The sequence below is a fragment of the Hakea prostrata genome, chromosome 2 (assembly GCF_041222555.1).
Source record: "Hakea prostrata isolate BN-2017 chromosome 2, UWA_Hpros_2, whole genome shotgun sequence".
NCBI lineage: Eukaryota > Viridiplantae > Streptophyta > Magnoliopsida > Proteales > Proteaceae > Hakea > Hakea prostrata.
This window is the reverse complement of record NC_142601.1, coordinates 66819082-66844028: the sequence shown is the minus strand read 5'-3', so window position 1 is coordinate 66844028 and position 24947 is coordinate 66819082. Positions and strand designations below refer to the sequence as shown.

Genomic DNA, 24947 nt, shown 5'->3' with positions numbered 1-24947 from the left:
TGTGGCAGATAAAAGTGTTCAAGGCTGTCTATCTTGACAGTTCTTTTCTCCTTTAATGGTGATAGGGTGAGAGAGTTCTACATGTGGCAAGGGAGCACCTAATGAATGAAATGATATCTGGGCTGGGCCAATTGGAAAAGGAAAATGTATTGATAAAAAATGGGTTTCAACCCTGGGATTGATTTGGGCTTCAGATCCTACCCATTTCCATTGCTGGAGTTGTTACAGGTTTAGACAATGTGAATAGGAAATGGGATTTGTGTGTGTTCAGATTCTTCAGAAGTTGGGCAACTAATTTGAACTTATCCAATGTGAAATCTCATACGTTTGGTGCTTCCGAAGCTTATCTCTACACCTAAACCACAAACAAACGGAACCCACATGATGGTTTCACATGGAAATGAAGAATCCAAAATAGATAGAAAGACAAATAAGTAGTCCTTCTACTTCTGCACTTGGTTAGAAATTTTTAGTTATTTAAAAACTATTTCTATATTTTGTTCCATTTTCTTATAATTAGATGAAAAGAAATTCAGATTTAGCAATGAGATGGTGGAGGAAACTGATAACCGAAGTAAGTATATTTTTTATGAGAATTTTTTTTTTTTTAATATATCATGTGTTGATCTGATCCTTAGTATGATTTCTATTAAAACATATATTTTATCTAATGAATTTTGTATTCTTTCAGTCCTATGTTTTATTACACAGACCACGAACTAATGAAATAATCAATGCCTTCATTGTTAAGAAAATTTGAAAACTAGTGTTTATTTGTGTTATCATTACAAAGGTTTTATTGAAATTTGAAATGCATGGTTCTGAGGGACTTTCTGAAATGCAGGTACTAAATGATTATTTTTTAAAGGGTTCATTGTCAATTTGCTCAAGAGCTAGATACCTCCACCTCCTGTGGAAGAAGTCCCACCAAAGATTGCTGACTTTGGTAATGTGTTGCTGTAAAAACCAGAAATACAAACAGAAATACCTCTTCTCTGCACCAGCACCAGGTTAACCAAAATCAAGCACTAACCCCAACTTTCCCTTTTTTTTTGATAAGGATTGGGTTATGGGAGAAGGAATTAGAATCAACATAGTTAACACAATTCCTGATCCACTTTGAGGATATCCGGCCTCTGAATAAAAAACATTCAAGAGGCAGCATCTTGAACTTTTTTTAAGTAAATTAGATAAAATAGAACTTAACATCATTAATTAACAATATAAGTCTTGTTTGAGATTGTAAACATGTCAATAATCAAACTATTTGAATTTGAGTTTTTTTTTTTTTCCATATTGATAGAGGATTGACTCAATATCATTTAGAACTCTACATATCATTTAAACGAAGATATATAATGGAAAATTTATAACTTCATTGCTTGAAATTAACTCTATTCCAAATCTTAATCACATCAAGAAAATCACGTAGTATTCTTATTGATATAATTAAGCAAAGAGAGTGAATTACTAAAACAGGAATACAGGAATAGCTAGGGGTGATCAACATGCATATATGCTTCAATTCAGTGGCCGGCCATGCATATATCATATATGGTGGAGTTGATGTATCAGAATGTAGGGAATTCGATCTTTGAGTTGCAGCGGCTAGTCGGCAATACCGGACAGTCGATGAGGTTGGAGCCGGAGGTATCGACACACAAGTAAATCTGGTAGAGCTGAGTATTGCCGGAGTCGTCTTGGTTGCATTCTATTCCGGCAGTGTATCCAGCTCCATCCTTTATGGCTTTTTTTATACTGTCCAAGCTGTAAAATCCCCCATCCGGTTGGATTCCTGCATGCATGCATGCATGAATGGTACATATATAGAAATAAATAAATATATAAAAAAAAAAAAAACTCAATTATTGACTGGTCTGGACCATGTGAACCGAACCGGACCGGGACTAGTATTGTAAATTCTGGATGATTTAATGAAATCCTTGATTGAGTGGAGTGGAGTGGAGAGGAGAGAATATATGTATGTTATGTACCAGCATTTTCGAGGATTTGGAGGAGATCCAGTTTGTTCTTAAGGTTGAGAGCTGCTTGAAAGTATCCGTGTTGATCAAGAACAGATTCGGAGCAAGTCCCGTGTTTCTCCCATTCGTGTGACCAGAATTTCAAGCCGTTGCTGCTGGGACAGGCAAGTGATGGCCACTCACTTTGCATGCTTCCGGTTAGGTCTGAGATCTGCTTAATTAATTGCAGCATATATCAAAACCCAGTTCTTCCTTCATCATCAGTGCATTAATTACCTCAAAAAACTAAAACTAATTAGTGGAAACAGCTTTTGGGATAAATTAGTCTTGAGTAAAGCTAGCAGTGGATTGAAGATGACTAGATGACTAGCTAGAGAGAGAAGAAAAAGCAAAGAGCTAGGGTTTAGAAAAAGAGTACGTACCAGGGATGAATCGAAGGAGGTGTCGGGGTCACAGTTGGATGGGTAAGAGCCGTCATTGTAATTGGGCCAGAGGCCATGAATGCCGAAATCTGATGCGGGCTTCCCCGTTGTTGGGTAGCAGCAGCTCTGCTTTGTATCACAGTAAGACCCTGGCCACTGAATTCAATTCAAACATGTACACCACCAAAACCAACCAAGTGTCAAAGAGATTCATGCATCAGAAACAAAGGAATTCGCATCGCATCGCATGGAGATCTAGTACTCTCAGAAGAAATTAACCAACGCATGCAACAAGAGAAGAAGAAGAAGGGACCTGATAAGATTACCTGTTGGACAAAGTAGAAGAAATCGAAATCCTGTGAAGCGGAGAGAACAACCAGAAGATGTAACACCAGAATGTGAAGCAGTGCTGCTGAAACTGAAACTGATGGGGCCTTGTTCATTTTCCCCATCTCCCAATCTCTCACGAAAGGGTTAATTAAAGATGATGCTTGATTTGGTGTTACTGGAAATTAAGGTAAGTAGTGTGTTTATTTATAAGCCCAAGCTAGGAAGAAGGATTTGATTGGAATATTCGAGGAAATATATATATAAATGCATGCAATAATTGAAAGACCAATAATGAAGAAACTCCCATTCATAGAATCATGCTATGGTTCCTTGACAAGCCGACGTCTCAGACGTCTCAGTGTCTCTCTCTCTCTCTGTTCTGTTCACACAATCTCACAGCATTCACACTTCACCCTTCACAGCTTCGTGTCGTTACAATCCTCCTTTTTGGCCTTTTCTCTTTCTCTTTCTCTTTCTTTTTCTTTTTCTTTTTCTGGAGGTTTCAAAATTTTTTTTTTATTTCTGATTAAAAGAGTTATTATGTTACACAACCACGCTGACGTTTCGCCACGTGGATTAAGCCAAGACAAAGAGAGAATCACCGTCTGATCAGAATCAATCTGCTTAAATAGAATAGGGATGCGCATTGCTCTGCAGGTTTATTTAATGTTAGAGAATCGGACACTGCCGGGTCCCGGGTCTGATCTGATGTCCCGATTTGAGAATCACTCGCTCACTCACTCGCGTGGTGTCTGAGTCGTGGTACTTTGCATTAGCCATGGAATGTCGACAGTCGTTCATAATTGCAATGCAAAACATTAATTAATTTGAACTCAATAATAATTTCAGACTTTGAAAAAAAAAAAAACTTAGTAATTAATAATGATGAATCTTGATTTTGCATTAATTTCCATGTGAAACCATCATATGGGTTTTGGACTTTTAGTTAATTAGTGGACGGTGATTTCTTTACATGTACAAGAGATAACCTTCGTAAGCCCCAAATGTAAGAGGGAGGTTTCACATTGGATATATTATTAATCGCCCCACTTCTAATTTCTTAACTAACCCACAGCCACCACCCATGAGATCAAATTTTCTATTCAAATTGTAGCCCAAACCCACTTCTTGTTGGCAGCAAATAGAAATGCTTCAACATTGTGCATTAAATGGTCAATACCTACGATTGAAATTGAAATCTCGACCCACAATAGGCTGCAGGTGCTACACGTTAATTATGCAGCACCCAAGCCAAATGCCGAATCCAAAGCCCAAGTCAATCTCAAGGTTAGGATCGCATTTGGATCATATGATATGAAAGATGATCATGATGAATGACCTTGCAGTTCTAAAGATCTTCTTCTCAACCAATGATTCCATTAGACTGGAAAATTCCTTGAGATAGTGTGAATCCATAAATGTTGAAGCGGTTAAGGTTATCATTGTTGTTGTTGTTGTTTTTGTATGCAGCACAAGTGTGAATTCTATGACAGAACTCAAGTAAAAATTCAAAAAAGAACTAGACTGTTGGGCAGAATAAGTATGAAACATTGAAAAAGGATTCAAACCTAGCTAGCTCAAGTTATATATATATATATATATATATATATATATATATATATTAGCTGATTCAGATTCTAATGTTAGGAATACTTTCACAAGTTCAAATTTGTGTCTTCCATCATGCTGGTATCTTGTCAATCACATTTATAGTTGTGGAAATTCCATACTTACAACTTCTAACCAACTCTTGTTAAAAAATCTAAAGTATGTACAAGTGATGCATTGCAATGATAGTTTCATGTCCCAATTAAGGACACATTCTTCTGCTTATAGGTAGTTTGTGGATTTTTTTAAGGATATCATCAGTAGTTAATTATTTATTTCATTTGGTTATATGGATATCATCAAAGTCTATCAAAATACAGTGCTTCTCATGACACTGATTACTGTCATGGAGGACATGCAGGTAAGGGTGTTAATCAGTACGGATTTGGTATGGTATCAACTTTGAATGCCGAAAACCAGAACTGTACCGTACCAAATTTATACGGTAATGTAGGGTTTCAGTATTTGCAAAAACGGTTCGGTATGGTTTCAGTATTAAATCAATGCGGAAAAATTAGTTTAAACAATGTATCTAGTTATGTACAATTTTGGTACAAATGAATCCATGCCACTTTTGTTATTAGTTCATAAGATCCTAATGAAATTGCAATAAAACAATCGATATAATATGATATTGACAGAGAAAAAGAAAGTAAATCTAATTAACAAAGACAAAACAAATAAATCTAATTAAAGATAAAGTAAAAGTAATGTATTTTAATAGTAAAATTATATTTATATCCCTCAATTTGGTACAATACCAATTATGGATGGTTTTGATACATACCGACGGTATGAGTACATGAAACCAGCACCGTACTGGAAAATTTTTTGTCTTGGTACGTACCGTATGGAGTTTTGAACGATGCGGTATGGTTAAACAATTTCGGGCTTTTGAGTGAGAGAATTCCGCATTATTTTGAATTTTTCCACCGAATCATTTCAATTTGATACAATGAATAAACCCACTAAATCTTACGCCCAAAAAAAAAAAAATAATAATAATAATAAATAAAGCCTAAAATATTGTAGATTGCTATATATATGGAGTTATATATATCCTGTCTAATTCAAGAAGTACCATATGATAAAATTAAAGTAAGTGATTACTTATTATTCTTTTGATGGTGCAACATCTCTGCGATGTTTCCTGTCTTATTCGAGAAGTACCATATGATAAAATTAAAGGAAGTGATTACATATATTATTCTTTTGATGGAGGGACTCTTTTGCAACGTTCTTCCTTCTCACAACCTCTGTTGGGAGGATTGACTTGCTGATCAGGTGGTGGTGAACCCTGTCCGGGGTCATCTCCTCCTCCTATAGCAGGATACCCAATATCTTCAAGAATACGATATCCAGAGCCAGAATTGATTAGAACACGAGCACCATGAGAACCTTGCAGTTGCAGTACAAGCAGCAGCAACCCAATAAGCAAGACCACAACAGCTCTTACAGCAGGAAACCTGCAAATTTCCACCATTATGAGTGACAGCTAAAGAGAGAATCAAATCAACAATGGATGGTGCATGTAGTACTTACATGCCCCTATTTATAGTTTATACATATGATCTACATCACATCGTATCAGTAAGAATATGATATGAATATACAATTTTAACTGATATGATTAAGGCTTATTGAAAGCAATGAAAATAGAAACTTTCCATTATAAATATTCCATATATGTACAGCTTTATAATATTTCTTCTCTCCTCCTAATAATATATTAGATTATTTTACATATGTAGAGCTAGCTCTATGCGTATTAAAGCCTTATAAGAAAGAGATTAATATCCAATAATGAGAGAGATTTTTTTCTCATATAAGAAACATCCATTGTTGGATCATTAAAAGAGATTAATATCCAACAATGAGAGAGATTTTTTTCCCATAGAAGCAACATTCATTGAAAGCTTGTGTAGAGAATTCTCTCCCTTCCCCATAAGAAAAGAAATCTCTTCAATCTTCTTTTGAAGAGGAAAGAGATAAGTATATGAAAATGTAGGAGAAAGTCAAATTTCAGATTTAAAAAACTACTTCTAATTTAATATTTAACAAACAAAACTTTAATTTTGAGTTATCAAATACTGAAAAAGAAAACAACAAAAATGTTACTCATATCAATTCAAGCAAAAGCATAATTACAAAATTGGAAACTTTTTCAAGAAAAACTACGACTTGATTTTGATGTTCCAGGCTAGCTTGATTGATCAACCCAGTTCATAGAGAGTTGTCAAAAATGGGCATTTGAAATCAGATTTTCTTAATGTGCACACATTTCTCTGAAGCAAAAATTGATGGAGGGCCCTAAGATTGTTTTCTCCCACAGAATATTCTGAACAGTTCAACAACCGCTGAATACATCTTAAATGGAACAAGAAATAGTTTTAGCTAATGAAGTTTCAATAAATTTCTGACCTTAGTACACCCCAAAAACGAAAACAATGAAACAAGATTTGTAAATTAATAATCATAACACTAAGAACAAATCAGAACCCAGAATGGATGGACAACCCCTCGAATTATTTTTTAGAAGAATATGCCGAATAGCTTGACAACTGAATACTTCTTAATATGAACAGTTGAAAACTTGATTTGGACTAAACATTACTATTATTCTTATTATCAAAGGGAAGACTTCAGTTCACATCATGGGGAATGCATTATACTGGCTTCAATATATAAATAATACTTCTTAGTAATTATACCATATATTCTGATGCCTTGTACTGTCTCAAAAATCTTACTAGTTATGCAACACGTGACGAGTTATAAGTGCCTTGAACTTGTAGAACAGTTTCTAGAAAACCAATCTACCATAATCAAACTATAATTAATTATAATTACAATATTTAGATGAGCATAGGAAGTGTTGACTTGCATCACATATGTAAATCATGCATTACTGACTACAATTATCTGATGTTTAAGAATATACTAATATGAATATACCCTTCAAGCCTTTCTGTATTGGCCTATAAATATGTGTCTACACTGCACAATAACAATGTACCCAGCCATCATCATCAATCGATAGAAACTATCCAGCTAGCTATTTCCTTTAGATCGAGAGACAAGGATGAAATCCAAAGTCCTCATTCAGATTCTTGTGGTGCAACTCTTAGTTGCTGTGTGTGTTGCACAGAGTAGTTATGATTTCTTCTACTTTGTTCAACAGGTTAGTTTTGATGTATTTTCTCATCAACTAATTAATTCCTGTAGGAGCATTAATGTTACCAAATGGATAATTAAATAGAAGGCCTCTAATTAATTAATAAATTGTTGGTTTGCCATTCTTGTTGTGTATAGTGGCCAGGGTCTTACTGTGATACAAGTTATGGTTGTTGCTACCCAACAACAGGAAAGCCTGCATCAAACTTCAGCATCCATGGGCTTTGGCCTAATTACAATGATGGCTCCTATCCATCTAACTGTGATTCCAACAACCCTTTTGATGAATCACTGGTACATATATACATACTACTCCATTCTTTTCTTCCCTAGTGTGAGGTCATTTTTGCAGTAGCTTTTGTTCATTGTCTTCAATTCTTAATTGATATCTCTGATATCTTTGTATGTTATGGTCCAGATCCCAGACTTGGTGAGCAGCATGCAAGTAAGCTGGCCATCACTGGCCTGTCCCAGCAGCGACGACACTAGTTTTTGGGCACATGAATGGGATAAACATGGTACCTGCTCAGAGTCTGTCCTCGATGAACATGCTTACTTCGCAGCAGTTCTCAACCTCAATGCCCAAGCTAACCTCCTTCAAATCCTTGAAAACGCAGGTAAATACCAACCCTTTAACTTAATATGAAGGATCCCTTCCAGTCCTCTCCATCAAAAGTTATTAATTGAGCATTTGCTGTAATTTTGCAGGAATCCAACCTAATGGTGGGTTTTACAGTGTGGACAGTATCACACAAGCCATTGCAGGAGCAGTAGGGTACACTCCAGTGATAGATTGCAACACAGATGCCTCAGGCAATAGTCAGCTATACCAGATTTACTTATGTGTGGACACTACTGGAGCCAACTTCATTCAGTGCCCAATATTTCCAACTACTTCCTGCAGTTCAAGCATTGAATTCCCTTCTTTCTAACATGAAAATGGAAGGGAATTTCTTAGGACGACTCTTGTATTCTGCATTTCTCCCTGTCTTGGTGCCGAAAAAGTTTGTAATAAAGTATTGGATGACCGATTTAAGGCAATAGCAACTTAATGTGGTCTCCAGAACTAAACAAAGAGTGATTGAAAAAGTAAATTCAATTAATAACATATTGCTAGAAAGATTTGATTAGAATCATAAAATAGAATGATGGGATGTATTCAACAGTAGGAAACCACAGCAATAAACTAGATATTGAGCATCAAAAGCATTGAAACTGTGATTTTATACATTTTCTTCAGCAGCAGTGGATTTACTGGCGAGTACCATTAGATTTTGTTATCTAATTCGTCAAGTTTCCGGAAGAACTTCCAAGCTTTTTTTTTTTTTTTTAATTCTCTTCTCAGACATTCCAATTTGATCATCTCCACTGATTTCCTCCAGTATGGACTGTAGGAGACGGGAGAGTATAAAACAGAGCATCTCTATAAACATTACTCTTCTAACAAACCAAATGCATCCTTAGCCGGTTCAGATTGCAGCTGAATGATCATAAATTCAATTGCAATTGTACCCATGAGAGCTTTCTAGATATCCAACCTTCACATCCTTCAATATCAGAAATTAAACTTAATTTCTGCCTCAGCATCAAGATCGCCCTCAAAAACCTCATCTGGCTCTAAGTCGGATTGCTCGGACTTTTTCTTGAATGCACAGGAGATTATCGCAGTTCGTAATCAATGGGAAGAAACTTTCTACGAATTAATTGCATAGCACTGAAGCAATTTCCAACATTCAAACCCGTTTCTTTCTGAAACTCGTACAATTTGCTCTCGTTATGTTAATAAGATTAGGATTAGTATAATGATACACCAGAGAACTTGAACCCAATTCACAGAAAATCTCTTCGACTTCAAATGCGTCCAATTCCAATCAACCAGCAAGCACTCTCGGAGACCTGGGTGCTGCTGGCCTGCAGAGATGCATGAATTGAGAATTTTAGTATAACTCATTATTTTATGCCTAAAAGGAATATGTAAAGCTCTTATTAAATTAAGACATAATATAACTTGTTTTTTATTGTCCAAAAAAAAAAACTTGTTTTTAACAAAAATCCGTTCTTGATAATCTTATGATTGTTATTCCCCAAAAAGAGTCTCTATCATTTAATGATCTCATCCCTAAAGAAATCGTATCATAATTTTTTATTTTTTTTAAAATAATGGAAAATTTGAGATTTCTTAATTTTAGGCTTTTTAACCCATTTATGTGAAACATCATGCATATATTCATGTCTAACATTGATGATGCAAATTATATACTATGTGCAAGACATGTATAATGTAGAGGCTGGAAATTATGTGTTTTAGAATAGAGAAATCTTCAATATCTGTAAGAGATTGATATGATGTCTGAGAGAAGATTTTATATGAATTGGATCATTGAAAGAGGTAAATATCTAATAAGGATAGAGATTTTTGTTTCTGATTTTTATGTTTAACGGGGGATCTTTATTAAAATAATAATAATAATAAAAAGAAGTGAAAAGAAATGTCTACACTTTTTTTGATGATAAAAAAAACAGGCACATGAGAATGTTGGAGTAAATCAAATTTCCAGAGGAAAATGACTTCTAATTTAGCATTTTAACAAGTTAAACTTTCATTTTAGGTTATCAAAGTATTGAAAATGAGAACAACAGAATTGTTTCTCATTTCAATTCAAGCAAAACCATAATTACATAATTTTAAGCTTCTTCATGAAAACCCAAATTTTGATTTTGTGCTCCAGGCTAGCTTGATTTGATCAATTCAGTTCATAGAGTATTGTCAAAAATGGGCATTTGAAATAAGATTTCTAAATGTTCACACATCTCTCTCAAGCAAAAATTGATGGACAGCCACACAATTATTTTTCCCCAGAGAATATTCTGAATAGTTCAACAACTACTAAATACAACTTAAATGAAACAGTAAGTTGTTTTAGCTAGTGAAGTTTCAATAAATTTCTGACACCACCCCCTAAAAATGAAAACAATGAAACAAGATTTGTAAATGTGAACCCTGAAGCACATCTCACCAAATAATAACCATAATACTAAAAACAAATCAGAACCCAAAATTGACAAACAACCCTAAATTTTTTTTTTTTAAAGAAGAATATGCTGAAAGTTTGACAACTGAATGCATCTTAATATGAACAGTTGAAAGCTTGATTTGGACTCTTAACATTTCTATTTCTCTTATAATCAGAGGGAAGACTTCAGAATACACATTACTGGGGAATGCATTATACTGGCTTTGATACATAATTAATACTTGTTATAATTATTTAGTAATTATACCATTAAGATGCTTTTTATTGTCCAATATTCTTGCTAGTTATATGACTGTGGCAAGTTATAAAATGCCTTGAACTTGTAGAACAGTTTCCATTAAACCAATCTCCTATAGTCAAAATATGATTAATTATAATTACAATATATTTAGATAAGCAGGAAGTGTTGACTTGCACTACATTATTCAATTATTATGTACTGCATGTAAATCATGCATTACCAAATACATTAATGTGATGTTTAAGAATATACTATTATGGATATACTGATTCAAAACTTTCTACATTGGCCTATAAATATGTGTCTACACTGCACAACAGCAATGTACCCAGTCATCATCAATCGATAGAACCTATCTAGCTAGCTATTTCTTTTAGATCAAGAGAGAAGGATGAAGTCCAAAGTCCTTATTCAGATACTTGTGGTGCAACTCTTAGTTGTTGTCTGTGTTGCACAGAGTAGTTATGATTTCTTCTACTTTGTTCAACAGGTAAGTTTTGGTGTATTCTCTCATCAATTAATTCCTGTAGGAGCATTAATGTTATCAAATGGATAATTAAATAGAAGGCCTCTTAATTAACAAATTGTTGGTTTGCCATTCTTGTTGTATATAGTGGCCGGGATCTTACTGTGATACAAGTTCTGGTTGTTGCTACCCAACAACAGGAAAGCCTGCATCAAACTTCAGCATCCATGGGCTTTGGCCTAATTACAATGATGGCTCATATCCATCTAACTGTGATTCCAACAACCCTTTTGATGAATCACTGGTACAAACATACTACTCCATACTAATCCATTCTTTTCTTGTTCACAAGTGTGAAGTCATGTTTGCAATAGCTTTTGTTCATTGTCCTCAATTCTTAATTGATATCTCTGATATCTTTGTATGTTATGGTTTAGATCACAGACTTGGTAAGCAGCATGCAAGTAAGCTGGCCATCCCTGTCCTGTCCGAGCAGCGACGACACCAGTTTTTGGGCACATGAATGGGATAAACATGGTACCTGCTCGGAGTCTGTCCTCGATGAACATGATTACTTTGCAGCAGCTCTCAACTTCAATGCCCAAGCTAACCTCCTTCAAATCCTCAAAAACGCAGGTAAATACCAACCCTTTAACTTAATATGAAGGATCCTTTCTAGTCCTCTCCATCAAAAGTAATTAATTAAGCATTTGCTGTAATTGTGCAGGAATCCAACCTGATGGTGGTTATTACAGTGTGGACAGTATCACACAAGCCATTGCAGGAGCAGTTGGGTACACTCCAGCAATAGATTGCAACACGGATGCCTCTGGCAACAGTCAGCTATACCAGATTTACTTATGTGTGGACACTTCTGGAGCCAACTTCATTGAGTGCCCAATATTTCCAAGTACCTCCTGCAGTTCAAGCATTGAATTCCCTTCTTTCTAACATTAAAATGGATGGGGATTTCTCTCTTCACTGTTTGGTGATTCAATGGGCTCTGTTCTTCTGCAATAATTCTCCCTGTCTTGGTGCTGAAGAAGCTTGTAATAAAATATTGGACTACTGATTAAGGCAATAGCATCTTAATGTGGTCTCCAAATTAAACTAAACAGAGAGTACTGATTGAAAAGTAAAATTAAATTAATAACATATTGCTAGAAACGTTTGCTTAGAATCATAAAATACAATGATGGGATGTATTCAACAGTAGACAAAGTGACGGCCGTTTTTGAACAGAAATTCTGGAATACTGTGGTGGGGAAAAAAAGATGGCAATAGTCCCCACGTACAGCAATGGTTAGAACTTAGAAGTTGAACATACATAAAAGGTTGCTATCATTGTGAGTGCCAGAAACAAACACATAAAAAAAATTAATGTTTTCCATTAACCTTTCACACCTTCAATTCATTTGTGAAATTCATACAATTTTCTCACAACTGGTTTCCCTGCTGTCATTGTCTGAACTCTCCTTTTCAGACTGAAAAACTTATCCGATCAACAATTCTCAAATCTGAAGCCCATCAACTACATGCATTTTCCTGTGAAATACTAATTAAACAACAGCTTGAGTTTTTCTTATTAGGCATTTAAACATAAAAACAAAGACTCTTTTTTCATTAGCCCTCAAATTAAACTTAAGAAACATAGACTTTAACCTTATTTCCTTGGTCTACTAAAAATAAATAAAACCTAAGACTTGGAAACCACAGCAATATACTAGACATTGAGCATCAAAAGCTATGAAATTGTGATTCATACAGCGGATTTCACTGGGAAGGACCATTCGATTTTGTTCTCCAATTCCTCGAGTTTCCAGAAGAACTCCAGAGCTTTTTTCATTCTCTCATCACCCATTTCAATTGGATCATTTTTACTGATTTCCTCCAGTATGGACTGTGGGAGACGGGACAGGATAAAACAGAGCATCTCCATGTAACACTCTTCTAACAAATCAAAAACATCCTTGCCCGGTTCATCTTTCAGCTTTTGTTGTATGAATTGATGAATGATCATAAATTCAATTGCAATTGTTCCCTTGAGCTTTCTAGATAACAAATCATTACTTTTTTTTCTACCAGAAAACAAATCATTACGTTTTTTTTTACCAAAAAACAAATCAAAAATCAAATCTTTAAAGTAACCGTCTGTCTCACCATCAAGATAGCCCTCAAGAACCCTACGGACCTCATCTGGCTCTAACTCGGATTGCTTGGATTTCTTCTCGAATGCACATGACACGATCCTACTTCGGAACCAGTTGCAGGGATTCTTCCAAACCACCCAACTGGTTTTCTCGGATTTCTTGTTGAATGCACGGGATATTATCTCAGTTCGGAACCAATGGCGAGGATTCTTCCATTGCAACCACACCTCATCGGCCGACATCAATCTTATTTCATCATTGGCACTGGAATTATTCTGGTCGACAAAATAAATGATTTCGAACAACTCATTTAAGCTTTGCACAAGAGATTTCCTCTTGTGGGAAGAAGATGGCATCAACTTTTCAATGATTCCCGAAATGACCAACACTGATACGCAAGAAACTTTATACTCATGGACCTTTTTCAATTTCCCAGCTAAACCCTCTGAAAAGAAGTTCAAAGATGCCTTCCCTGTGTCTTCCAAACTGTTTATGAAGGATTTGGAAGCAAAAGCAAGACGTTCTGGTAGTAATTGGGTGAGATTCGTTGGACCCTTACATGAGTTTCTTTGTCTCCGCATGTCACTCAGGGCCATATGTAATATCCAACCATCGAACGGGTCACCACTCATCGAAGTTAGTGCAAAATCTTCTACGTACTTTACTTCCAAGTCAAGGGACATTTCTGCAAACATTTTTTCTATCTGCTCTCTGTAATCATGATCAGATGAGGCTATCATCTTCATTTTTTTGGTAGAAAAAATATCATCGCCTTGAAAATATAAACTAGGATCCCCAGGCAACTGCTGAATTGATACAAAAAGATTTGGAACCTTATAAACACATTATACATGAACATGTCTTTGGCAACTAGAATAAAACTGGGGATCTTTTTCCTGTAGGAGCTAAAAGAGAAGGTCAGATATTCCAATTCTCTCTTTGGATCAAAATAACGTCCCTTTTCAAACAGAAAATCTGCGGTAGTGTGATGGAGAAAAGAAAACCATCTAGATAAGATGGCAGTAGTCCCCACTGCAATGGTTAGAAGTTGAACCACAATCACAATGGAAATTGACCATTTGTAGTCAGATTCACTGCTGCTACCACCGCAGTGTAGACTCGTATCTTTTAGAGCAAGCCACCTCAAGATGGCTTCTAATACAACTGCAGAAGAAAGAGTACATAGGATGCCAAAAGCATGGTGATGGGTGGTTTCACATATCAGTGTCTGAGGGTTGGCTGTGTAGCTCACTACATGGGTTCGAACTAGTAGCTTCCTCAAGCCATCTAGGCCATTTTTTGCATCTTCTGCATCCTTGGAAATTTCAGATCTATAATTTATATGAAATTCTTTTTGGCCTCTAAATGCTATAGCTGATGACCACATTAGGAGAAATAACAGCAAAAGACAGACCATGATGATGATATGCTCTGTTATGAATGCAAAGATCACACCTGTGCCCATTTGTATGCAGACATTAACAACCATGGTAATCACTGTCACAGTCATTGCTGCCATGTTGCCATAACGCTCAGATGTGCCCATGGTCCCAAGTGAGGGCGTATAAAAGCCTAGAAATGTGCACATCAGTGCAGTGGAAGTGAGCTTGGATAGCTGATCCTCTGCTCTAGGCATGGATGTGGTAAGATCAAGAGGGATCTTGGTAGCTACAGCAAGCACTGTCATGGTGAAGGTATTCATTGGGAAAAACTTGCATGGTATAAATGGCTTTTTTTGAATTATTCGTCCATGCACAAAATCAAAAGTTATGGCGATAAAACATACCAACGTCCCAACAGAGATGTAGAGACCGATAAGAGGAACTGGTGAAGAATAGAATGATGTAACCAGCTCCCCATCCAAACACCCTTCTCTGCCCATCTTCTTCTGCTTCTGCTTCTCCTGCATCTTGCATGGACTATGAAATTGAGACAGCTAGGTTTTAACTGGGGTAATGAGTACTCCAGAGTCAACTGAAGAAGTCTAGTTTAAATAACTTTCTTTTTTTTTTTTATTTTTTTTTTTAATAGTAATAGGCGACGAAGAGAGCATCTTGGAGTTTCACTGACAATAAATAAAGAAAACAGAAATGTCCTTTTGTGCAGTGGAGTCATTTGTGTATGGTTACAGGTGGAGTCCCGATCAGCTACCAGTCGGGGGAGCACAGACGGCTTTACCACCATAAATATAGGAGGACCCAGGGGTTCACATCCTCTGTAATTCCTTTCCCTACAATTTCCTGTAATTTCCTCATAGGATTGTGCCACGTGACATTTAAGTAATCCAAAGTTATCTATCTAACAAATTAGATTTTAAATAAAATTCAAATTTAATGGGTGGATTTAAATAAAATTTAAATTTAGTTTAAATTAGATAACTTTTGAAGACTAGAGTAGATACTGACCATTCATTATTTTAACTTGGGCTATCTAATTCCCATTCATTATTGAAGAGTTTCCTATTCGTAATCTGTGATTAGATTCCTAACTCAAATTTTACGGCTACAGAATCACAGAAAGCTCGTCGAGAACTTCCCAACAGGAAATCAATAGAAAGGCTGTTAAAGGACTAATAATAAAGAGACAAATGGACTAGAAAGGCAATCAAATAGAATCAAGCTGGCAGGGGAAAAGATGAAAAAGAAATAAAGAAATAAAGAAAACAGCCAAAAAGAACAACAACCCAACAAACCAAATAGGGAAAACAAGATCCTCTATGAAAGTTAGATCAGAAAATGAATTTAGATAAGGAAGTCCGGTGAAAACAAAACTTTGAACAACAGAAAATCAACAAAAAATTAATCAGCAGATTCACATGAATCATAGAGAAAAAGAGAAGAAAAGGCGACCGAAAAAAATTCATATAACAAGATACCAGAGAGGTTTTTGCCCAGAAACCCAATGAGAGAAAATGCTTTTTACTTCAACTCTTCTAAGTCCACCATCCATGTCAGCATTGCATGAAAAAGAAAAACATCTATAGATGATGAAGAAAGTCCCCATTACAATGGTGAGAAATGGGAACACAATCCAGATGAATGTGCTTTACAAATTTGGCCTAGAAGCCCATGGTGGTATCCATAACTGCGATGGGCCTGTGTTGTCCAATTAATCATTAGGATCTCTCATCTGTCTAGCATACGCAGCTGTGGGGGAGTCTGTATCATCTCTCCAGAATGTACTCTCCCAACGTTTTCTATCCCACAAAAATAGGGGGCCCACAGGAAAAAAATTATAAAAATATATTAGAGGTGCGATCCACAATGTATCCCTTATAAGTCCCACCATTTTTGTGGTCATAAAGTGTCGGAGGAACACATTGTGTTCCCTCTACGTGAGGTGATTCGGACTCGTTTGTGGGGGTGTTCCTTAGCACTCTCTAGGACCTGGGTGGTGGGATCCTCTTAGGGAGCCTCTTCAAGTTCAAATCAAAAATAAATCCTCAAAATTTTCAATTAGCCAATCAACGCACACCAAACCGTTAAAAAGAACATAACAGTCATATATTCAAGCACTTTTCATCCACTTATGTGGAGTTTTACCACTGTCATGTAATCCATAGAATGGAATGTGCAATTTTATGGAAACAACCTAATGACCTGGGGGACTACTTGGATATTGCACAATAAATGTGGAGTACTGTGCAGTCTATTGTCCAGATCAAAACTTGTGGTCTAGAAAAAAATCTCAACTGCTTACTTCACAATTAAACTTAAAAAAAAAGAACTCACTTGTGTAAAGCAGGGCAAAACAACTGTTAGAGATTTCGTCTCAACCACAAGTCTTGATCTAAACTTTAGACTACACATTGCTACGATAAAACTGAAGCAATTTTGGATTACCTGACCACTTGCTCTTCCTAATGGAGTTCCTCCATTGTAGAAAAAACTTCAAATATTTTTTTTCTCTCTCTATTGTTTTTCCCCTCTTATCCTGCCAAGTTTGGTTTGTGGAGCCTCAATTCCTTGTCCATAATCAATTGGGAACAGATGATTTTCTGCTGATGGAACATGGATTGCCTGCCAGTGTTGCTATATTGAGTGACCCAGTAGGTCAATCACCAGTTAATGTTGATCCAACACATTATAAAAAATAAACATGAAAGCGAACCCTATGCCTAAGCTAGTTAGGTTTCGCCAAAATTCTTCATCTACCAATTCGACTCAACATGTTTATGTTACATCAGGCAACTTGACAAGTATATTTATTGCTTGTCTTTAATTTCCGAGGTGGACCAACTTGCCAAATTGCTAATTTGGGTGAAATTTTCTTGAAAAGAGGGTTTGAAAAAAGTTTGTCAATTATCTTTTTATGATTCAAAAACATTTTTTTACATGAGAATATAAAGAAAACACATAAGAAACATGTGTTTCAAAATAGAAATATCAACAAAGAATCCAAGAAAAGGTTAAATTGACTTTTATATGATGATAAAAGATATTCGAAAAAATAAAAAACAATAATTAAAGAGATAATTAATCCTAAATATGATAAGTGAACTTTTTAGACTCAAATCTCTCTATTCTGGTGTACTGTGCACTCAGGCTTCTTCACTTTTTCCTTTTGAAACATTGAACAAATTCGAAACCCACCACTGGAAGATCATGATTTTCAAAGCTAACACACAAGAAGATCCCCCGACAAGTGGCTTATAAGTTATAACCAACACAGAAGCATCAACGAACCTGTGCAGAATTTATGCCTGAAGGTCCCCTACAGATTCCTGACTGGCTTTGGCATGATTCATTGGAGTTATAAACTTATAATCATACATCAATTTCTTCAAATATTAATTATACTCCATGAAAATTTCCATTTAAAGCTTCAGAGCTTCATATAAAGATGTCTTAAAAAGCAGCATCCAAAAGTTGACCGAATGATCTACCGTCAGATTTGATGACCCTTTGAGAGGTGACACGTACAGTAAGGAAAGGATTGTCTGTCTAGTTATGAAAACCCTTCTTCATCAGCCTTTATTTATGATGACGTTTTCCATTCTAACTGTAGTTAAAAAAATAGCTGCTACTGAAGTTTAAGGTTCAGACACTAACAACACAGTTGGGAGACGTGTCTCTTTATTTGTATTGTGAAAGAGAGATCAGTAGGGTGAGAGACCTCTGGATGAAAAATTCTCTGCATACCGAGTAGACGAGCTCCCAGAAAGTTGACTTGATTTCCTTTACTGGTAAGATTGGTTGAATTCTGGGCAAGTGTTAGAATTCAGAAAGAGTGCTTTCTTACAATGCAAATGGGTTTCTCTTGCTTCTTAATTAGACTGATTCTTCTATTCGGGAATTTGTGTTTTTTGGCAATAACTATTATTTCTTCTTTATCTCCACTCCTTAGTGGAATATTTCTTGGGCTTCTTTTTTGCTGCTAAAAATTCTTGCTTGCCATTTTCGTTACTTAGTTGCAAGATGTCTCGTCTAATCTTCTGCTATTTTTCTTTATTTTCTTCCGCTTCCTTTTCCCCATTTAGTTTTACTTCAATTTTTTTTTCTTCCTCTAATGTTTACTTTTGGAATTATGTTTCCCATTTTGCACTTGCATTTGTGTCTGAATTTTTCCTTTCTGGGTTGATTTTTCTGGCCATGAGTTGGAGAATCTAAGACTGAGGCATTCTATCTAAATGGTTCCGATATGTTGGCTTTCTGTCCAGTGCTTTTTATCTCCCAGCGCAACTTTAAATTCCTTATTGGGAATTTTGAAAAGGGCAGTTTTTGATTATTCTGTAGAGTTGTCTTTTATTGCTTTTGATCATCAATCTTCTATTATAAAGTAGGTTTTGGTACTGAGATCGTTTACTATGCTTTTTAAAGTTTGTTACAATGCTTTTGGGTCATGATTGCGTTCCTGTAGTGTGAGAGGCCTTGCTTTATTTGAGCTAATTTTCCTTTCCCTCATCTTTTCTTGTTTCCAGAGTAATTTACTGTCTGCCGGCCCATGAATCGCTGTGTCTCCAGTTGGAATATGGAAGATGATCTCCTAACTGTGGGACAGCAGAAATCCATAGGGTGAGTGACAACTTTCTCTCTTTGCATGTATATGTCTTTGTTGTTTCATCTTGCTCACTAGTTTCTGTTAAATGATTTGATAAGAACGAAAAAGGGCAAAATTGAAAGATATACTTATTTGTCAAATTCAGTATTGACTTATAGATGCTCGACTTGAAATACAGGGCTGACCATGAGCTTGTAGAGCTCCTATGGAGAAATGGACAAATAGTGTTACAAGGCCAAACAAACAGAAAACCATGTCCTGTTGCTAATGAGTCCAAACAAGTTCAGAGGACCGATCAATCAATGCTCAAGGGAAATGGGTCTTTTGGAAATCCAAGTAATTTGAATCAAGAAGATGTCATGGCATCGTGGATCCAATACCCACTTGAAGATTGTCTGGAAAAGGATTTTCCTGATTTTCTCGATGAGTTTCCAACTACCAATTCTCCTGAGGTTTATAAGTCATTCAAGCAATTTGAAGCCGACAAATATGTTAAGTTTGGTGCGGCCGAGGATAACAGTGTAGTGAGATCACAACAAGCCAATTTCAAACAATCAAATGACCCTAGTTTATCTGGAAATCCAATGCCTCCTCCAAAATTGCAAGTCTCTGCTTCAAACCACCAAGACCCTAACTTGGATGAGATTGGAAGAGTTGTAAATTTTCCCCATTTTTCAAGGCCAATTAAAACTGCTTCAGAATCGGTAAAAGGATTACTTGGAGATCAAGGACAGGAGAATGCGATGAGGGGTGAAGTTGCAGATTCCTCTGCCATGACCATTGTTTCAAGCAACTGTGGCAGCAACCACATTGCAACTGAGGCTAAATTGAGCAGAGTTTCCAGTAAAGGGGTTGGCATGACTGAAAATTTGCCTGGAGCAGTCAAAGAGGATGCTAAAAGAGTTTCTGCTAAGTTTGAGAAACCACGAACTGGTTCCCTTGAGCCAACTATTACTTCATCTTCCGGTGGATCTGCTAGCAGCTTTGGAAAAGCAGCCAAACAGTCCAGTAGCACTCTGAGTAACAAGAGAAAGAGCAGAGATGCTGATGAATCTGAGTGCCTAAGCGAGGTAAAAATCCCATTCCAGTTATATGGCTCAGGTTTATATGCCTCCTAATTTTGTTGAATTTCCAAGCTAATGTTATCATTTATATCATGCAGGAGGCAGAATTTGAATCAGCTGAGGCAAATAAGGCAGTTCAAAAAACTGGGTCTTCTCGAAGGAGCCGTGCTGCTGAGGTCCACAACTTGTCAGAGAGAGTACGTCCAAATGAATAACATGTAAATTTCTTTTGGCTGACTTTATGAATGTATTCTTATGGTATCTCTTTTATACACAGAGGAGGAGGGACAGAATCAATGAGAAGATGAGGGCACTACAAGAGCTTATACCCCACTGTAACAAGGTCAACTTTTCCTCGAGTTATTTTATTTTATTAAGTGGTGGGTGGGTGTAATTTCTCACAGAATCACAGTTGCAAGGACTGTGCCTGCTTGCAAGAATCAGGGTTCAATAGGTGGGTTGAGCTGAAACTCAATCTCAAATGTTGGTGTTCTCCGTTTTGGGTTGAAACCCTTCAAACCTTCAATGGATTTTACAGATCTTATGCGTTGGCTTCAGAACTGAGGCAAATACCATCCCCTGGCCCTGGAAACATTGGCACAACCGCACAACGCTGAAGCAGTGTCTGGGGTTCAGTCCCTGTTATTATAGCTAATATTTTATTAATCAGAGTTGTCAAGTTAGTGTTGAATATGAAGTTTTTGCTCAAGGTTCAAATCATCCCACAGGCACATCCTTGACAGGAGTGAATGGCATAATTTCTGCAATTTTAAAGTTGCTGATGTGATCAAAGATCTGAAGGGGAATTTAAACTAAATTATATTTTTTGTTACAACTTTTGAATATTGAGATCACATGCTTGCTTTGAAGATTGTCTCCTAGGAGAACTGACCTCTTATTTATTTATTTTTATTATTATTATTTTTCAAATGGGTGCCTTCATCACCTATGAAGCTGCCTGAAAATGGTCCCTTTGTTTTTTGACCCTCTGAACCTCTTTTATTAATTTGATGCTGAATTAACACTCATTCTACAGTCGGACAAAGCATCCATGCTAGATGAGGCGATTGAGTACTTGAAGTCACTTCAGCTACAAGTTCAGGTTATAGAATTCTTTCTTAATCTTCTTTGTCAAAATGTTCAAAAGATTGGTGTTTCAGTAACGGCATTGATCACTGTGGATAGTGATATAGATCTGCTGATATGAACAATACGATATCAATACCTAAATTCCTTTTCCAGAGCTATTCTCGTTTGCTTTGATTTAAATGTTCTTTTTCATGTTTTTCTTTACTAGATAATGTGGATGGGGAGTGGAATGACACCAATGATGTTCCCTGGCGTCCAACACTATATGTCACGAATGGGTATGGGAATGGGTCCACCTTCCCTGCTCTCTATGCAAAGTCCAATGCAACTCCCAAGGGTCCCAATGGTTGATCAAGCAATATCTGCATCTCCCATTCCAAATCAGTCAATGATGTGCCAACCCCAAATGTTAAATCCAATTAATTTCCAAAACCAGATGCAAAATTCTAATTTCCCTGATCCATATGCATGCTACATGGGCTTCCACCAGCACATGCAATCTGCACCTCAGGTCTGTAGCCTCATAATTTTTTTCTCTGAGATGTTTGTTTGGGTCTGTTGAGTACAGTTAATTTTCAAACAGATGCAAAATTCTAACTTCCTAGATTATCTCCATTGTTGGTCTTACAGCCACTGAATATGTTCGGATATGGTTCTCAAGTGCTGCCCCCAGGCCATAAAATCGTTCCTCCCATCACTAGTGTTGGAGCCTGCAGTGGAGGAATTCCAATCAACAATACTCAAAGCCAAAAGCTGGGTAAGAATAGTTCCTTTTCTTAGATGGTACTTTTAAAAGTTGTGGAACTAATATTCTAAAGGAGAATTTAAATCGTCAGATTTAGGTGTGTAATGGATATGGCAACAGTTTGGAAGAAATCATACCTATCTTTGAGTTAAAGCCATATACTTTTTTAAGTGGATGATTTTCTTTGAAGACTTGAGTTCTGAAGCTGTTATCAGGGAGCAAGAAATATTTTTGGGGCATTCAAATGGAAATACAAACACCCCTCACTTTTTTGCCTATCCAACGACTTATACCTTTAAGATAACTGAAATGCTTGTGCTCAATACCTTACTTCTGAAGCTGAGATGTGGGTATTATGGTCAGGAATATATCTCATAGCTGGAAGCACTGTATGTGTGGATTGTCATGAATATCCCTTGCTTTATTGGCCACATTTTTCCTTTACAATTCACATTGCTAGGGAACTTGTCCATGTAAGAGTGAAAACCAACATGATCCCCTGGGAAATGTAAGAAACCATTGCATATACTACTTAATTTTTCTCTTCTTGTCAGATTTTAAAATTTTCTTATTAATTGGTCTCATTCTAGGAAATGGTCAGATGCAAACCTCTATAAGGTGTTCTATAGTGGCTCTCTTCTGTGTTTTTAACAAACATCCTCTGTCAATTCATGTTACAGAAATATGTCTTGGTATTTGGTCTTATTTTGAGAAATATTCAAAAGCAAAACCTCTATAAGGTTTCCATATGATTGTCTTCTCTATAAGGCTATCTTGACTCTCTTCTGTGTTTTTAACAAACATCCTCTGCCAGTTCATGTCACAGAAATATGTCTTGGTATTTGGTATTATTCTAAGAAATATTCAAAAGCAAAACCTCTATAAGGTTTCCATATGACCATCTTCTCTGACATTAACAGGTTAGCCACCGACAAGTCATTTATATTATGATGATGATGGTCCCCATGGTGAAGTGAGTGAACATAACACAGTTACACAGCCAGCATGATTCATTAAAGAAGTCAAGGCCTCTTCTTGGTCTTTCTGTATCCAGGGACCATTGGAGCAATTAAATCGTTTGTCGTGGTGCAGACAGTAGAACTTCTATGGACAAGACATTATTGTGATTGTGTTGAATGGTTTCAATATGTACATATCATAAATTAAATGGTGACAGAGAAGTCTTTAGAATATTTTGATCAAGCCTTGAGCTTTCAAATTCAGTTCCAAATTGATCTCTGATTCATTGTATCGAGCCCCACTGAAGTTTTGGAAAGACAATCATATTATTCTTTTGTATGAGAGTCTCAATATGGGGAATGTACAAAACTTGTATCTGTTTCTAATGTATGAGTATCTGGTCCTTTCTCTCAAACCTCTTTCTCTCTATACTGTTCTTGATTTTCTTATGCCACTTTTGGGGTGGGATCAGGGGAAGATTTCTGGGTAGTCCACACTTCTCAGCATCTCTCTATTGAAATTTATTAGTTGCAAAATTACAGATGAGGATGATTCTTAGCCACTTCAAAGAATGTAAGTAATAACCTGCCTTGCAGATCAGGAACCTCTTTGCACATGTTTGCAACTAATCCTTAGAGCCCACAATTTCTGTTTTTCCTAGCTTGATCTAGGAAACATATTATTTGATTATTTCCTAGTTGGCAGGGTTCTCTTGACAAAACTAAATTGAAAGTGGCCAGCTACTTGTTGATCTGTGGATATGATGATGCATATCTAAAAAGTAAAAACCAAGCTTCCTGGACATGGAACCTCTGCAACAGATAGGGCTTGTGGGGACTCATTATTCTTTTGATATTTTGATTCTGATTCTGATTCTGATTCAGCCTACTAGTCTTCAAGCAAAGACAAGGACAGGGACAAACTTTAATTGATTGAAAATTCTGAGTCATCATCTCCCTTCATGTTTGGCATTATTTTCCAGTTCCCAGTGTGCTTATCCAATTGCCATGATCCAGAACCAATATATATCACTTCAGTTTCCTTGTAGATTTTCTTTATAAATCTTCATGCTTTTGTGGGGTCCTAAAATATCTCAAACAGTACCATTTGAGACATTTCTATTCCCTGAAAAACCAACATGATCTCTACTATATCCACAGCATAATCTTGAAGAGGCCATGATATCTGGTGTGATCTTTCCAGCTAGCCAGGAACAAACAAGAACCAAGGAATTCTAAATTCATTCAAGTGGTACTGATGCCTTCTTCCAGCCTCCAGAAAAATTTTAAGTATATATATCCGAATATTCCTTGGTCATCTTCTATGAATGATGGTATGAAAATGACACCCAACTGAGGATGTTCTCCCTGGTTTTACTTACAGTAAAGCACCAAAGTTGTCGATTTGTGGATAGAACGTGTTTGATCTCTGAATCTAAATTATTGGTTCTGAGCATGTTATGTGACTATGTGAGTCAAAGGGAGCCAATAATTTTGTCTCTGGGGGTCCACAGTAAGAACCAATCACAGAAACTGATAACATTGTTAATGGGAGCCATTCATATATGGTGGTGCAAGTGGGTCCAACCTCAAAAAATATGTCTTCAGTTTCATGGCCAGATCTTTCTAGGTCTCCTCTATCCACAAGTTGATTTCCAATGTTGCTAATTTGGTTATGTGTT

The 24947-nt window shown here is 36.4% G+C and overlaps 4 protein-coding genes across 5 annotated transcripts; 3 read left to right on the top strand and 1 right to left on the bottom strand.

The window, feature by feature from the left end:
* Positions 1-1402: 1402 nt before the first annotated feature.
* Positions 1403-2915, bottom strand: LOC149025831 (extracellular ribonuclease LE-like). Its single transcript, XM_089143200.1, has 4 exons — positions 2731-2915; positions 2405-2560; positions 1995-2193; positions 1403-1795 (listed from the first exon to the last, which is right to left on the bottom strand). Exons 1-4 carry the CDS (start codon positions 2854-2856, stop codon positions 1572-1574), a joined length of 705 nt encoding a protein of 234 aa, XP_088999326.1. The 5' UTR covers positions 2857-2915; the 3' UTR covers positions 1403-1571.
* A 4452-nt stretch (positions 2916-7367) lies between these two features.
* LOC149025830 (extracellular ribonuclease LE-like) lies at positions 7368-8763 on the top strand. The gene is made up of 4 exons (XM_089146035.1): positions 7368-7523; positions 7655-7810; positions 7935-8133; positions 8225-8763. Exons 1-4 carry the CDS (start codon positions 7425-7427, stop codon positions 8446-8448), a joined length of 678 nt encoding a protein of 225 aa, XP_089002161.1. The 5' UTR covers positions 7368-7424; the 3' UTR covers positions 8449-8763.
* Positions 8764-11134: 2371 nt separating this feature from the next.
* On the top strand, positions 11135-12471 carry LOC149025829 (extracellular ribonuclease LE-like). The gene is made up of 4 exons (XM_089146034.1): positions 11135-11282; positions 11407-11562; positions 11696-11894; positions 11986-12471. The coding sequence occupies exons 1-4, from the start codon at positions 11184-11186 to the stop codon at positions 12207-12209; spliced, it is 678 nt and encodes a 225-aa protein (XP_089002160.1). The 5' UTR covers positions 11135-11183; the 3' UTR covers positions 12210-12471.
* A 5937-nt stretch (positions 12472-18408) lies between these two features.
* On the top strand, positions 18409-23774 carry LOC149025828 (transcription factor PIF4-like). 2 transcript variants are annotated; one of them, XM_089146033.1, is made up of 9 exons: positions 18410-18593; positions 19329-19422; positions 19587-20478; positions 20571-20669; positions 20750-20815; positions 21509-21574; positions 21770-22072; positions 22192-22318; positions 23227-23774. In XM_089146033.1, exons 2-9 carry the CDS (start codon positions 19352-19354, stop codon positions 23229-23231), a joined length of 1629 nt encoding a protein of 542 aa, XP_089002159.1. In that variant the 5' UTR covers positions 18410-18593; positions 19329-19351; the 3' UTR covers positions 23232-23774. The 2 variants fall into 2 exon arrangements, with proteins under 2 accessions (XP_089002158.1, XP_089002159.1); XM_089146032.1 differs by lacking the exon at positions 23227-23774 and having other exon boundaries at positions 18409-18593; positions 22192-23209.
* Positions 23775-24947: the final 1173 nt, after the last annotated feature.